Source organism: Arctopsyche grandis, chromosome 9, assembly GCF_051622035.1.
Source record: "Arctopsyche grandis isolate Sample6627 chromosome 9, ASM5162203v2, whole genome shotgun sequence".
Taxonomy (NCBI): domain Eukaryota; kingdom Metazoa; phylum Arthropoda; class Insecta; order Trichoptera; family Hydropsychidae; genus Arctopsyche; species Arctopsyche grandis.
In genome coordinates, this window is record NC_135363.1 from 11,414,022 (window position 1) to 11,429,965 (window position 15,944).

A 15,944-nucleotide genomic window follows, 5' to 3' on the forward strand; every position below is an offset into this window, starting at 1 on the left:
CGCGGCAATTTCGTGCGAAAATTTGAACCGAACCACCCCCATCGAACCACCACCTTCCCAGAACCTCCACATCCGTCTGGGACACTTTCCAACTAATTCGTGACGTTGAAAACTTTTGTTAACTTCGACGTTTAAGCCAGGAAAACCCGTACCGAGAATACTGAGAAGAAAAGAGGAAGAGTAGGTGACTCGATATGAATGATAATGAATAATAATGGGAGGTTTTAGATATTGAAAAGAGCTAATGCCGTAAAAAAAATCAGGAAAAGTCCACCAAGGGCGATGGAAATTAGGGGGTTGGAAGAGAGGGGTCGGAAAATTGTGTCAATAGTCGCGTTCGCCTCGTCACGGAAACGTTTTATCATATCGGGAAAGTATTTTTTCGACAGGCCCATTCCATTCTCAGACTTTTCAAGCAATCGATCACGAAATTGACAACTCTATCGCTTTCAAACGTGTATATATATGTATATATATATAATACATATCTACATACATAGTATACATATATGAATTAGTGAACTGACGGGAAAAGCTATAATCAACCGAAATGGGTATTAGAGTCACCCGTGTCGAACAATTGAATAAGCTATGCATTATGGAGTCTTTCAATTTTGTAAAAATCATACGAAAGTCATTAGCATGATTTTTATAAATTCAACGAATCAATTATTGTTAACAAACAGCTATTAATTCAGTCTAAAATATATGTATGTACATATGTATTTTATAAATTAATCGAATCTGTAGTTTATTATTCGCATCGTCTGGAGTAGTGGTTGACTTTATTAAGTGGACGGGCATTAAAACTTTAAATTCATATTAGAATAATATAAGTAAATTTCCGAACGTTATTTTTCTACCCCCTCTCCTTTTTATTGAATTTCTTTAAATCATTTTATAAATATATTGTGTATATATTAAAAAAAACGATTTATAAGATCTCTCCTTTCACAGTTTTCTTTACCACACCCGTTTGTCGAAATAAGTTGGTTTTTTAAGTCTATTTTGGACTTAAAATTCACCAATTAAAGTTGAAAAATTTCCATACTCTTCTATTCAAACTAATTCTAATGGAAATTTAAATTTTAAATGTCATTAAAGTATATTGAAGTGTAATTAATTTCGTGTTTTTATAAACTGCAATAATGGCTCAAAAGCGTTCAAATACTACACATTAAAATTTAGCAGTCTTCCCACCGATTTGAAGGAAAAAATTCAAGCTAGCAAAAATCTATTTCAAATTGTCTCCAGGCTGAATTATTATAAGTTTCGAAACTCTTACCGTTTTGTTGCCCAAGTTTTTCACACGACAGTTCAAGTAGGCCGTCTTTCCCAGCAGAGCAGTCACGTTCTTGGAAGCTGCAAGGTCAAAATGAGGTCCTCGTGGTCCACCTGAGGTCGAACCTGACCCTGTTCCAGCCAGAGAATTATCTCCGGCCGACTCCTCCCCTTCCTGACCCTGCTTTCCTCGGGACCTTTGCGCCGCAGATACTGCAAAAAAAAGTTTCAAATATTACAAATGTCTAGTAGTGAAGAGGTTTACATTCTAACTAGAATAAGCTCGCCATTACAAGGTATGGTGATTTGTCTACAACACTTGTTATTGTTGCAGGTGCATAAAATCGCATTATGACTGCAATTGTACGCCGTAAGCTGCTGTTTAACATACGAAGCTTTAAGGCTACAAGTTGTACTTATTATTAACGATAGCGTATTGTAACTGCTCATGTTGTATGACGTTGAAAAATCTTGCAATTAGTTATACAAAATATGAATTTAAATAGAGAAAAAAATGAATAATAACACTAAGCAACAAACTACGTTTTTGAGATACCACTTACCACTCAAATAAGTACGTTTAGCTAAAAAAAATATTGAGATAGAAAACATTTTATTTAAACGTGGTGAAATAAAAAAATGGACGAATAAAAGAATAAAAGCACGGAAAACATCTGTAAAAATATATTTTTGATTTTAAAATTCGTACAGTATTTTAAAGAAAATAAAAAATTAAAATCAATATAAAACCATCTGATTTTTTATTCCAATACTCACTTTTAGCACAGCTATACTAGAAGTTAAGTTAAAAACCGCAAAATCCAAGAGAGAAAACCAACAAAACTTGGTTGACGGACTATTGGCCGACGGACGTTTGGGCGACGGATATTTGGCTGAACGGACATTTCGCCAATTGAAAATTTTAATAGTTTAAATATATCAAATATATCAATTCGATACACAATAGGCCAAATGTCCGTTCGGTCAAATGTCCATCGGTCTAATATCCTTACAGCCAAGTGTTCGTTCGGTCAAAATTCCGTTGGCCTTATGTCCATTCGGCCAAGCTTCCGTCTGCCAAAAGTCCACGCACGTAAAAATCATTTTCATATTCAAATTTAGCGACAGATTTCACTTCAAGTTTTTTAAATTTTTGATAAATTATTTATGACATCTACAATCAACAAAATCTGCTCTAATAACTTATGATCATGAACAAATTGTAAATTCTGAGAATAAAGTGTAGTTCTGAGCTTACCCAACTTTACGATTTTAATTCTTCCAACATTAAATTTGAAAGAATATACCAATTACAAGTTGGTTCAATTCAAATATTCAATGAAATAATAAAAAAAATAACAAACCATCATAGCAATATGATGGTGAAATTAAATCGATTGATTTACTTTAATGCAGTATTGACTTTCAACAACATCAATGTATACCGAAACTCGAGCGGTGCTCTTTAATGCCGGGTATTCCCATTGCCCATTTTAAAGTAGGTAATTTATTAAATAAACAAACATTTTCCTAAGCCAGAATCTTTTGGGGGTACGCAAGAGCGAAAGCTCTCAACAATAAAAGATAACGCGTAAAAGAAACGCTCTCCTAATGGTTTTACCGAAGATCGTTAAGCTCTCCGCGTTGAGGGGTTGGGGGCGGGCTTATTATCAACACTAGAGCTTTTTCCAACCTCCGTCGAGACTCGGAGATTCGGAACCGAGCTTATTATCGAGGGGGTGGGCTTTTTTGAACCCCGTAGGTAAACAACCAATAAAAGTGCGTTCGCTGTAAGCCATGGCGAGATTCGAATTTTTATGTAGACCGTTGAAAGCGTCCGCATAATGATGTTGTTTTATGGGCTCTCGACGGCCAGATTCGAACGAAACTTGCGCGAGCCATTCCGACGATAAGCGGGCAGAGCTTTTCCTTGGCGGAAAATTTTCCCGAAAACTCCTGAAAGCCCTTCCGCTTCCGGGCTGCTGTGACTCTCGTTTCATTTTTTTTCCGCATCCACCCACACTCCTTGCTTTTGATTATTTCAACGATATGCCTATGTTGGTTTCAAAATTGAAGGCACCATTGAGCATGTATTAAACAATTGTGGCAACTAAAATAAATTCATTAAAGACTTCCAAAGCTTGCCTTCAAGTCCGATTTTTTTTCCATCGGACAAAATGTTTCATGTTTATCAGAATAACATAGGGGTTCGATGATCAGGGTCATGTCTGTAGTGCAAATTTAAAAAGCGAATAGATCGGATATGGATATAGAAAATACTGGAGTAATATCCCGATATACCTTTGTCGGGATATTATTCCTATTAGTAGGGATATTATTACTGGAATAATATCCCGACATACCTTTGTCGGGATGCTGATCATACGAAGCAAGTAAATTCGGAGAAATGCAATGGATATTTGTTCATAGCGTATATAGTATACATATTGGAACAAATTGACTCTATAAATATATATTTACATAGTTCACAGTGTAATGATACGAAATTGAAATCTCAATATAGTTAAGTTGCGGAACACTAAATTAGTCTGATATTGAGTTTGCCGTTAACTTGTTTAACTATTTGCATACAGAGGTTGCATTAAACTTACATAATTTGTTGAGCCCTAAATTTGTAATGGCACGATACTAAAATTGATACTGGTATAGTTTCATGATGTCATGAAGGTGATCGGAAATTATTGGATGCAGTATGGAAGAGCTTTGTTTGAATAACCATTATCTTAAACCAAAAAATGGTTATGAAGTACACATAGTCCCTACAATGTAGTACTATATTTTATAGAGTATTAATTTTTGTAATAACAAAATAAAATTTCAACTATTTTAAATAGGTCTGAAATATATTTAGAATATCTGTGCATGTTAAATATTTTATTTACCGGGTCGTTACAGTCAAGTATCTTTTTGTTGTTCTTTGTATATATGTATATCCAATGCGATTTTCTTTGAAACGTCAAATCCGAACATCGAAATTTATTTTTGATGAATGGCCAAAAATTAAGACTGCTTTGTATTGTTCGGGCGAATATCACCCAGTAATGAAAAAATAAATGAATGCAAACGTAAGCGTATTGTTTAATTATTTCTTTTTGTGTTTTTTGGTTCTAAAAATGAATTTCACATTACCTTTATACTTATCTAAGGACAAAAGAAAAACACGAGAGGAGAACGGAGGAGGACGTTCCAGTGAAGTGTACCGAAGGGCGTTTCAAAAGGACAAGATTTCTTTTTAATTTTCATTTTTGGTATTCCCTCGTGCTCTATATTTTATATTCTTCTTAATACTTTTTATTATTTCATCGCTTCAGATAATAATATTCGTAAATGCGTACGGTTGGGTATACTAAATTGCATGTATTCGTGTTAATTTACATACATATGTATATGTATTATATATGCATTGATAACCGTAAACTTCATTAATATTTACAACCATTCAACATCACGATATATATTTAAATGTACTTGAAAACGGCGTTCATAAAATTTAAAGTTTATCTTATGAATATAATAAATAATGAAAATTAAATATAATATTATATCTTATAAAAAATTATTATAGTATTCCTATTTAAAATGTAACTATCGATGATTTCTTCTACTACAATGTTAGATTTTAAATGGAAGGATCAAACAGTATGGTTTATATTAAAGTAAAGAGAAACTTTAATTCAAACAAATCTAAATTTTCCAAAGAAGCATGTTCCAACGAATTGTCTGATAGACACACGAGAAATTTTGTAGATTTTCCGAATTTCCCAAGCGCGCAGTCCGTGGGTCAATCGGTCGAGCGTGCCGAGATCGTTTCTGCGATAAAGTTTATTTCGACTTTTGCACACAGGGCTGGATCAAAGGCGAAATGGAAATAGCTTGAGTACAAGTCAAAAGCTCGCCTAATGAGCGCGTGATCTCGTGCCACTTCGTGCAATTAGAAAAGGGTGTCGTGCAAAATGGAAAAGTAGCGACATGGTGGAACCTCACCGCGATAAAGTCGAGTGTTCATCCAAAATGTAAAAGAAAAGCAAAATGAGAAAGTCGAGGGCACGGACTTGGGTTAGGGTGGAAAGAAGGGAAGGTTGAAAAAGAGCCCTGTGGGATTAGGGGTGTAAACGAAGGGGAGGTTAATGAACGAAGATCCATCTCACGAACTCAAAAAAGCGAAAATTAAATTAAAATTTAAAAATAAACTGTCTCGACTTTGTTAACGGACTAACATATTTATACAGTTGTTTAAAAATTTGTTTTACAATAATGTTAAAGTTTTATTAAACCAAGCACTTTAAGATTTTCCAAATTCAAATGAATAAAATATGAGCCGTTATATTTTAGAGTGACATAAATCCACTTTCTTCATTAAATATAATGTTTCACGTTGAACAATATTTCAAAACACTGATGACCTGTAATATGTACGTTTGTTCTGCTTTCCGAGATTATGCACATATCGAATTAAAAGAAGTGAAAACAAATTGTGATTCAAGTCGAACAGAAATAGTGTTTTTGGAACTGAATACTGGAATTCTGCCACTTTCAAATATAACGGCTCATATTACGTATACTTCAACTTATTTCCCAAACAATTTAAAGTTTATGTGTGAAATAAACAATACATTATGGAATATCCCAGCAATCAGTATCAATGAAAGCATATGTTGGCCGTTTCTGATTTATTCCAAAGATATATCGTATTCCAAATTATATTTTGACTAAATATGAACCTTCATATATGAACATATGTACATATGTATGTATATATAGGAATTATCAGTAATAATATCGAACGCTAAATAAATATACATAAAGTTAGGAATTTACATATTTATATGTATGTATATCCTTTTGGATATTTTAAAACGGTCGTTAATCATAGTATTGAATTTTCAGGAAATTTACATTATTTAAATAATGTATTAATTAAATATGCAGTGTTGCATCCATGAACTGTATTTCGCGATAATTTCAAGCGTAAAATTTTAATTGGATTCGCTCCGGTTACGGCGCTTTAACTAAGAGGGGTGCGGTTAAACAGTACTCGGTTAACCGAGGCAGATTTACTGACGTTAACCAAGGCACACCCCATCTCTTCTTACCACAGGTCAAATGCGGAAACGCTATTGATTTCGCAAGCGACGATGCGAAATTTCAACCTTAAATCTTTTGACTCGTAACATTACATTACATTTATACATAATAAGAAAGGCAACTTCATTGCTCGGTAAACTTATTTAATTATTTCGTGGAACTTTCAATACAATTCTGAATTGAAACTTGTCATTAATTTTCATAAAAACTCTCCGAATACTTTTAATCGAAATGACTATAATATTACTAAATATAGCGTAGCGTTTCCCAGAGCGCGTTCCATCGTAGAAATTGCGCAATTTTCCGCAGCCCAATGAAAACACACGGTTCCATTCCACTGAATTTGGAACAAATATTTTCATTTATTTTTACGTCAATATTATTTTTTTTCAGAACCAGCCCAGCCCGGTGCTAAACGAGTTTGCTTAATTTCACGCGATATTTGCACGAACCGTTCCGTAATCGATAATGACTCTGGCCACGTCGGTGACCTATGAATAATGGACGTGCCTTTGTGAAGCTTTCGAGAAAAGGGAATTTTCTTTCATAACACACGCACACACACCCACACACATCTTTAGTATTAAAGGTCACGAAAATTCGTACTCAGACCCGAATTCCTCATTGATTGATTTACAATATTCAAACATATGTACAAAGTTTTTGTATTTAAGAATTTTAATAAAAGTATAAGAATTTTAATAAGGCTGATATAAATACTTACTAATTATTTAGTATAAATGTTACCAAGTCCAAGTGTTAACACACTAGTTTGTTAAAAATAATGGTTTTAGTATAAGTGCCAACAGTCAAAAGTGAAATGGTAATTGTATTCGTATATGTTACTGTTCAAATATTCACTAAGGTTCGTTAATGGACATACTAGTTTTTTCATACACGAACTAATGGTTTTAATTTAAGTGCTAACAGTCAAAAACTATATTAAAATAGACTCAGTAGGTGTTGCATGAAACTTTTAGCTATCAAAACCTTTGAGAAGTCAAGTATGTAAAAAGGAAACCATATAATAATGTTGCTACAATTCCCATTTCCGCTATATTTTAAATATTGCAACCGATGCTAAGTATACGACAAAAGATTGAGAATACTAAAACTTATGCCCCATAGTTAAAATACGTGAACAAACTAGTTCGTTTGACAATTTGTTCTTTTGTGTACAATACTTCTGACCCGATTGATTCGTGTATGGACCAACTAGTATCTTTATGAATGAACACTTTGACTGTAACATGTGTATATACATATACATAATAGTTTAAAACATATGACCTTTTGAATGTAAAACTGTGATAAAAAATCGGCGAAAATATCATCAAGTTGGCTAGTAATCTTTTAACTTTATTTTTTATTGTGAGATACTAACAATCTTAAACGATGGAAATAAATAAAAATTATTTCACTATCGTTTACAGTCTCATAAATAAAGTTCTGGTAGCAGCGTCCACCCTATTCGCAGCGAACTGATTTATGAAAGTGTACTCAGCTTATTTTCACAATATTTTCAAGCGTTCAAAGTTGTATAGTGTCAGTTTTTAGTATACTTTTGAGGCTTTAAGTCTTGCACGATACGAGAGGCTCGTCGGGCTCCCGGTGAAACGCTGAAGTTGAATAACTTAGATGGGTAGCCTGGCTTCATAAAAAATGTGCGGAATACTATAGTCGGGGTTATTTATGAATAAACTTTCAGCCTCGCCTAGATGTATGTGAAAGCTTTAATAAATTAAACCGGGGAGAGCTTGGTGAGCCTTCGCTCGAGGTCGCTTCCTTGGACTAAGTGGAAAATCCGACCAACCGGTCAACCGGAACCGTTCTCCGGTCAAATATTGTTAGGTTTTAATTCAATTAAACAAAACTCTGAAATAATTTTCGCGGATAGTTTGAGATTGAAAATTTCACGGCGGTGAAATTTGATCGAGTAAAAACAACGGATGAGAGTTGGGCTAGAGATACACGTATAGAAATTTGAACGGAAACTTTCGTTTAAAATTTTTGCCGCGATTGAAAAATTGCATTTTAGTTTTTGTAGTGAAATTTTTCATTATCTTTTTCCTTTTTTTCTCTCCCACGATATCTCTATTGCTCGCGTGTGAAATTTTTCTAACTTTCCGGACGAATTTGTGCGGGAAGCCAATTAAAAACCTTCACGAGCAAATACTATATACTCAACGTCAAAGCAATTTACTACGGATGTGTTTTTTTATATTTAATTTAATTTGAGAAAATCCGTTCATGTAATTTTAATAACATAAATAGGATGACCATATTTCCCATAAGACAAAACGGGACGCTCCAAAACAAATTGTCCCCTACATAAAAAAAAAACGTTTTCCCTCAAATAATCATATATAGTTTCAAGGAATTAAAGGAAAAAATAACAGAATATCATTTTACCAGAACGTATGTATGTACATACATACATTTCTTTGGTATTTATATTGAACCTGTGATCACTTAGTATGAAATCATTACATGCTATACATATAAGATAGTGTAAAAAATATACTGTTATAACAGTTAAATTAAGTAGCTTGTGAAGTGACTTAATGGTTGCAATTAGACGCATCTTAAAGCCAGCTGAAAATTCTGATGAAATTTGATGACTTTTTTGGCTTACTGTATATACTAAAATACTGTAATTACTAAAAAAATTCCACTAGCCACTGTGCTAGACGCCAAGCATCCAGTTAAATTGTATATTTTAAGTTAAATTAATGCAAAATCTGAGTTTGATTATTGTATTTGGCAAAATAATTTAATCATGTTTAAATCGTTGAATACTATAAATTAAGTACAAGAAATGAAAAAATAACGGCTGAAGCAGAACCATCATTCCAAGGCGGATATTACTTCCACACTGATCGTTGCACGCGGCGCGTACTGAATTTCCTCTCTCTCTCTAGCATTTGCGAAAATAATTATTTCTGTTGATATTGATCAATGTTTTAATGTTTAATTTTCGTAATGACATATTTCGAATCATATAGGCTTTGGTGAGAAATACATACATAAAATATGAAGACCCTGCATTAAGAGGGCTGGACACCAGCGCCTTGTCCATACAAAAGTATTACACTTCTCCCTTCCTCAATTATGGCACTAAAGAAATTATTTTTTAATATGCTACGGACATCCACCATAAGCATGTTTCTGTGGTTTTATTTTTTTGATTAGTTATTTTTTATAGGAACTAGGAGTCACCAAACATCTATAAAATCATCTCTTTTTTACACCCACAAAAAGAGTCCAGCGTGCTTATTTAACGGTTGATTTTTAAAAAAATACGAGCACACAAACACAGAAAATATCTTTCTCAGACCGATGATGAATTTTTTTTTAATTGGTCCAGTTTCGGAGGAGGAAACTGGAGAATACGAAACCTCGATTTTGTCGAAGCGCAACTGTCGCATTCACTCAATATATACATTCGCTCAATATATATATATATCGAAGAAATGAGCGGCAACAAAATTAAGGTTTCGGGTATACAGCCCTCTTAAGTATATTCGGATAAATAAAATAAAATATAAGTCCTGGTCACTCGCTATCCATAACAGTTTGGCAAGTGTTAATTCTTCAAGCATTATGTTGCAGATATTTTCTTACTTTGATTTGAGCTAACCCATGTTAAGTCGGTAAAACATAAATAGGAGAGTAAAAGTGGTTCAAAATAAGCTCACAAATATTGCGCCATGTACACAGTCAACGAAACTAATAAAAGCTTGTATAAACAAATGCAATTTCAACGCGAAATGGAAGTCGTAGTCGCTCGAACTTTTAAAGCCTCCTACTCCAGACAAAAAACCACGACTCCACGACTCCTCCTCCAACCCCACAGCCTTGGATAACCCGCAAGTACTGAAATTTTTAATTTCGGCCAAGCCAGCCGAAGATGGAAGGGTTAACACATTAGGCGCGGCGTGGCGACGCAGGTGAAGTGGAAACTTTCGGTTAACCGCTTCTAATTTTGTACGGGTGACGTCGCTCGGATGGTGTGTGCAGTCGTTAGTATCACTACACCAGTCGAGTGTCAGTTAGTTGGGTTGTGTGTATGGGTTCGCTAGGTTTCGGGAATTCCTAAACAGCCAAAGTTCGAGCCGGCTTAATGGGGCGCCGAAATTAGTTCCGGCCGAATTTAATATCGGAACATGAAACAGTTGTTGAAACAATTCCGAATCTTATTAAATACTCGCTCTCTCTCTCAAATGTAAGAAGATACGTTTTAGAATATACAGATAGTCTATCTGATTTTTGGCGTTGAACTATTCTACCTATACATACGTACAAATATATGTATGTACATGTAAGCGAGGCGTGTCGCCTTTGAAGTACATAATTATAAAGCTGAAATTGTCGCTTACACAGCAATATCGCTTATACAGTTAATAGGGCAAGCTTTGTAACAATAATAATATGACATACAAATTTCGCACATAAAAATGTATGAATTTTTATATGAATTTCCATAAAGGCATAAGTGACCATATAACGTTTATTCCCAGAACAGATATGTAAAACTGTAGGATAAAAAAATGAATATTTATAAAACAGCAACTTTGGCATTTTCATTTCATTGAAAAGACTTAAATTTGGGCCCAGTAGTTACATTCAAATAAATGTTTTTATGGATCTAAATTTTTATTAATTGTTTCAGAAGATACTACTAGTACAACCTTATGAAATATCATATATGACAAAAAATGTCAAAAATACTTTATTTTTTATAGGACTAATTATTTTCGAGATATTCTTTAAAATTATTACTATGGAGGTAAATTGTGATAAGAGAAAAAAAAAAACTATATTTTAAAACTTAAGTTATCAAATGAGTCGGTTTATAGTGGAGAGAGTGAAGAGATTGAAGTGGCAATGGGTGGGTCGCGTAGCTAGAATAATAGACGAAAGTTTGACAAAAGAAGAGGTAGAATGGTACCCAAGGGAATCTAAAAGGGTGAAAGAAAGTAAATAATTAACTAAATAATTAATTAGACGAAACTATAAAAATGTGTGGGTTGAGATATATGAGAGTTGCGTGTTGGAGAGGCCTTCATCCAGCGTGGATGATGAATGGCTATAAAGATGATGATGATGATGGGTGAGCTAACGACAGTGGCCTAAATCATGTATACCTACACGTTTCGTTTCAAAAGAATTAGAATTGCGTTTGATCATATTTAAAAAAAAATTCATGTGTGACCAACCCATTACTTTATCTATGTATATAAAAAGGGGCACAAAACAAAATTCGATAATTAAACGTATGTACATACACGTTCACACATACCTTCCAGATATGAACTTGGTATTAAGCTTAAACTAATAGATATGAAATTTTAGTTCAATAAACCAAAAGGTTTCTGATAAAAACATAAATACCTGGAGGTACCATTTCCGGTCAACTTAAAAATTTAAAAAAAATTTACGTATTGTATTGAAAATTGTTAAAAATTGAAAAAAACATTGATTAAAAAAAATAATCGAAAAAAACACAAAGATTTAATACTTCATTTAATGACAAAAATATTAACTTAAATCGACTTGATATGTTTACTAAAAAAAAACTCTCAAATAATATGTCACAAATAGTTGAAAATATTGTTGCGTACGGGTGGGTGGAGGATCCAAGTAAAAGGCCAACTGTCGTTTCACAGCATTTATTGATGATTCAGGAGATACACGTATTGCCAGTGTTCAGTCCAGAATGACATGATATCGCCTACGTACCGCTTTATAAAGGGTAGATCTCTCAGGACGCCTAATCTGTTTACCTGTTGTATAGTCACGTATTCGGATATGTATTTTCCACGATATTGGGTCTCCCCGTACCGATTCTGAGAAATAACTAATAACGGTCATTGTTTAGCCTTAATGCACTTAGAGTCCAGATATAATCTTTGGAAGTAAGTGCATGCATTTAGTTAACCGATAACAGATATCCGTTGGTCTAAGTACAATTCGCTCAATCCACGGCGTACGTAACATTGCCTCCCTCTTAGGTCAAATCGTCCCGATTGACCAACAAATCGTAACTGATAAATCTACAGTAGTTACATTTATCTCCGATATCAGTCACAGTTACATTTACAATTACAGCCGTTATCTTTACAGCTACAATGGAAACAATGACATTTAAATTCTATTACCGTTACATTAACGTTACCTTTACAATTTAAATTCTGTTACAGTTAGATTAACGTCACCTTTACAATGGAAACCATTACATTAAACCTTCGTTAAACTTCAATTTTCGACACCTTTACAATGTAAACAATTACGTTAAACTTTCGTTAAACTTCAATTTACGTCAACTTTACAATGGAAACAATTACATTAAACTTTCGTTACACTTCAATTTACGTCACCTTGACATTGGAAACAATTACATTAAACTTTCGTTACACTTCAATTTACGTCACCTTGACATTGGAAACAATTACATTACACTTCACTTTACGTCACCTTTACAATGGAAACAGTTACAGTTACATTTCTAATCCCCTAAAATTAGTCATCCGATGTTCTACATTTGGAAATCATTATTTGTTAGCTCTTCGGTCCAAAATTTCTCACGTGTTTGGTCCATGTTGCTCGTATCACCAAAGTCCAAATTTGCTATGGCAGCCCCGTATTCCTGTCATGTGGCCCAGCATCCTGCTGCAGACCAACGTTCAACCCAGAACGTGCTCCAAAGCCATGTCCCACAAGAATCGCTCCCATCCTCACAAAAGTGACTTGGTCCATGTCTCTCGTGTCACCATCGTCCAAATTTGCTACGGTGGCCCAGTGTTCCTATGTCATGTGGCCCAGCATCCTGCTGCAGACCAACGTTCAACCCAGAACGTGCTCCAAAGTCATGTCCCACAAGAATCGCCACCATCCTCACAAAAGTGACGGTTGACCCTGGAAAATGTGCACCCCTCAGTCTGCCACTCTGTTGGTGGTGCTTCTTTTCCGTTCCCTTGACCCTGGAAAATGTGCACACCTCAGTCTGCCACTCTGCTGGTTGTGTTTCTTTTCCGTTCCATTGACCTTGGTAAATGTGCACCCAACAGTCTGCCACTCTGTTGAATGTGCTTCTTTTCCGTTCCATTGACCCAACTGAAATCCATTCCTTTCTGATGTATTTTCGCGTTACATCTGCGAGATGATCTAAACACTGCTGCAACTGTCCATGTATTTTTTCAGGTACTCGTGTTTCCACTAGTTTCCAACTAGGTTTTTTTCGATGTTGACGTATATCAATTGTTCCGCTCTCTCTTGTTGAAGTCGCGATCTGGCGTTTCTTCGGTTTAAAATGCCCTCACGTGGTTGATCCAAGTCGCTCGTTTCCCCAACGTCCAAATTTGTTGCGGTGGCCCCATCTTCCTATCATGTGGCCCAGCATCCTGCTGCAGACCAACGTTCCACCCAGAACGTGCTTCCGTTGCCATTCCCTCTGAAGCGGTGCCTCTATCCTCCCAAAAGTGACTTAATTGACTCCGCCGACTGACCAACCAACATTTATCCAATCTGATAAATGTGCCTCTCTGCCGTTGCATGGTTCCGATTGAATTCCATTTCAATCCGTTTACTTTCCGACTCTTTGCGAGACGACACCTGTGACATAACAGGTGGTTAACTAGTTTCCAATTAGACTCGACTAGTTTCCAATTAGATTTATTTCCAGTTTGTTGACATCTGCCGTCAACAAACAGTTGAAGGGAATAGTGGCTTGTAATCGACATCTCTCAGTTGTAGTCGATCTCCGCTCCTCTTCTGACGACGATGCTTTCCCGTGTATCGTCGTCCCCAACAGCCGCTAATTCTTGGTACTTGCGGCGTAAGTGGACCGGTGAACTGCCCTCGTCCCGGTCGCCCTTTGGATGACTCTGCAATTGCCGGATGCTGCTCTCCGATGTTGCCCTTGACAACGCCTCAAGTTGTCCTCTCCCGGCAGCACTTGTACGAAACCTCCCGTTTCGTAGCCTCCTTCCGTCATCCCGATGAATTCTTGGCGGCCACCGCCGATAATGTCAAAGTCGAGTTGCAGTGATAGCTGCAATTCGACAACCGAATATGTGATGACCGATTCTGTGTGTTGCAGTGAAAACTGCATTTTTTTGTTTCGTGTCTCCATGGCTCGAACTCTCTCCTACAGCTCCCGAGGATGGCTTCGCTGTAGCTTCTCTTCCTTCGCTGGTGACTTTGTTCCACGGCCCATCTTGGATCCCACTTCTGACGACCAGTGTTGCGTAGGGGTGGGTGGAGGATCCAAGTAAAAGGCCAACTGTCGTTTCACAGCATTTATTGATGATTCAGGAGATACACGTATTGCCAGTGTTCAGTCCAGAATGACATGATATCGCCTACGTACCGCTTTATAAAGGGTAGATCTCTCAGGACGCCTAATCTGTTTACCTGTTGTATAGTCACGTATTCGGATATGTATTTTCCACGATATTGGGTCTCCCCGTACCGATTCTGAGAAATAACTAATAACGGTCATTGTTTAGCCTTAATGCACTTAGAGTCCAGATATAATCTTTGGAAGTAAGTGCATGCATTTAGTTAACCGATAACAGATATCCGTTGGTCTAAGTACAATTCGCTCAATCCACGGCGTACGTAACAATATTATAAATACACATGACTGTCCAAAAGTATCAAACTTAATTTACAATAAACGTTTATTACAATTCTAGCAAGCGTTAAAGCAGTGAGTTATATTTGAATGAAATTTTGACTTAATATCGAAATAATTTAATATCTTTTCCCATTTTGACTTTCTCTATTATATACTTGATATTTTGACAATATTACATTTTCTGAATGATGTTCGCAATATTCAAAAATAGACACTGAAATATTGTATATTAACTTCCCAAAATATCACACAATTCTACGCTTATACGAATCGTTATTTCTTTCATACTAGGCACGTCCTCCATAATTTAACAATGTTACACTTTAAGAATGATTTCTGCTTTTCGCGTTTATCATAAAGAAAAATAACACACAAATAATACGGTGAAAATAAACGTTGAATTATATAACTGGAGAACGCTGCTTTCACGGGAGTTATTTGTAGCGTGCAATTTGTATCAAATTGGGCAATTTGGAAATTATCTTCCCATTTTGGATCCACCCTATCATTTCTGCGGAAAATTTCTGTATAAACAAAAATTTATTAGAACCAACACATAGATACACGATGAATATCGCATTTATGTATTTTGACTCGCTAAATTGTCACATAAAAATCGACCGCGTGGAATAATAGTGCTCGTTTCGCATAAATTTTTCATTCGGCACGTTCCCAAATTCGCATTTTGATAAATCGACATAAAATTTATGACCCTTCACTCACTCGTTTCCAATCGACAGTTTTTCTGATATATGTATGTACATATGTATAATCAAATTGAAAAAATAACTCCAATATTTACTTACAATTGAGTACATTTTAACATGGAAAAATATAAACAATCAAAATTTCCTACAACGATATTTATTATTTTATTTTATTTTAAAAGGAAAACCAACAGTCTTAAATCAAAACA

The 15,944-nt window shown here is 35.3% G+C and overlaps 1 protein-coding gene across 1 annotated transcript in view; it reads right to left on the reverse strand.

Moving 5' to 3' along the window:
* LOC143917272 (uncharacterized) overlaps positions 1–1,731 on the reverse strand; it is a 51,060-nt gene extending 49,329 nt beyond the window's left edge. The window contains exons 1-2 of the mRNA XM_077438755.1: positions 1,575–1,731; positions 1,286–1,494 (exon numbers count right to left, since the gene is read on the reverse strand). Coding sequence (XP_077294881.1) covers positions 1,286–1,494; positions 1,575–1,731 — 366 coding nt within the window. The remainder of the gene's footprint in view (positions 1–1,285; positions 1,495–1,574) is intronic.
* Positions 1,732–15,944: the final 14,213 nt, after the last annotated feature.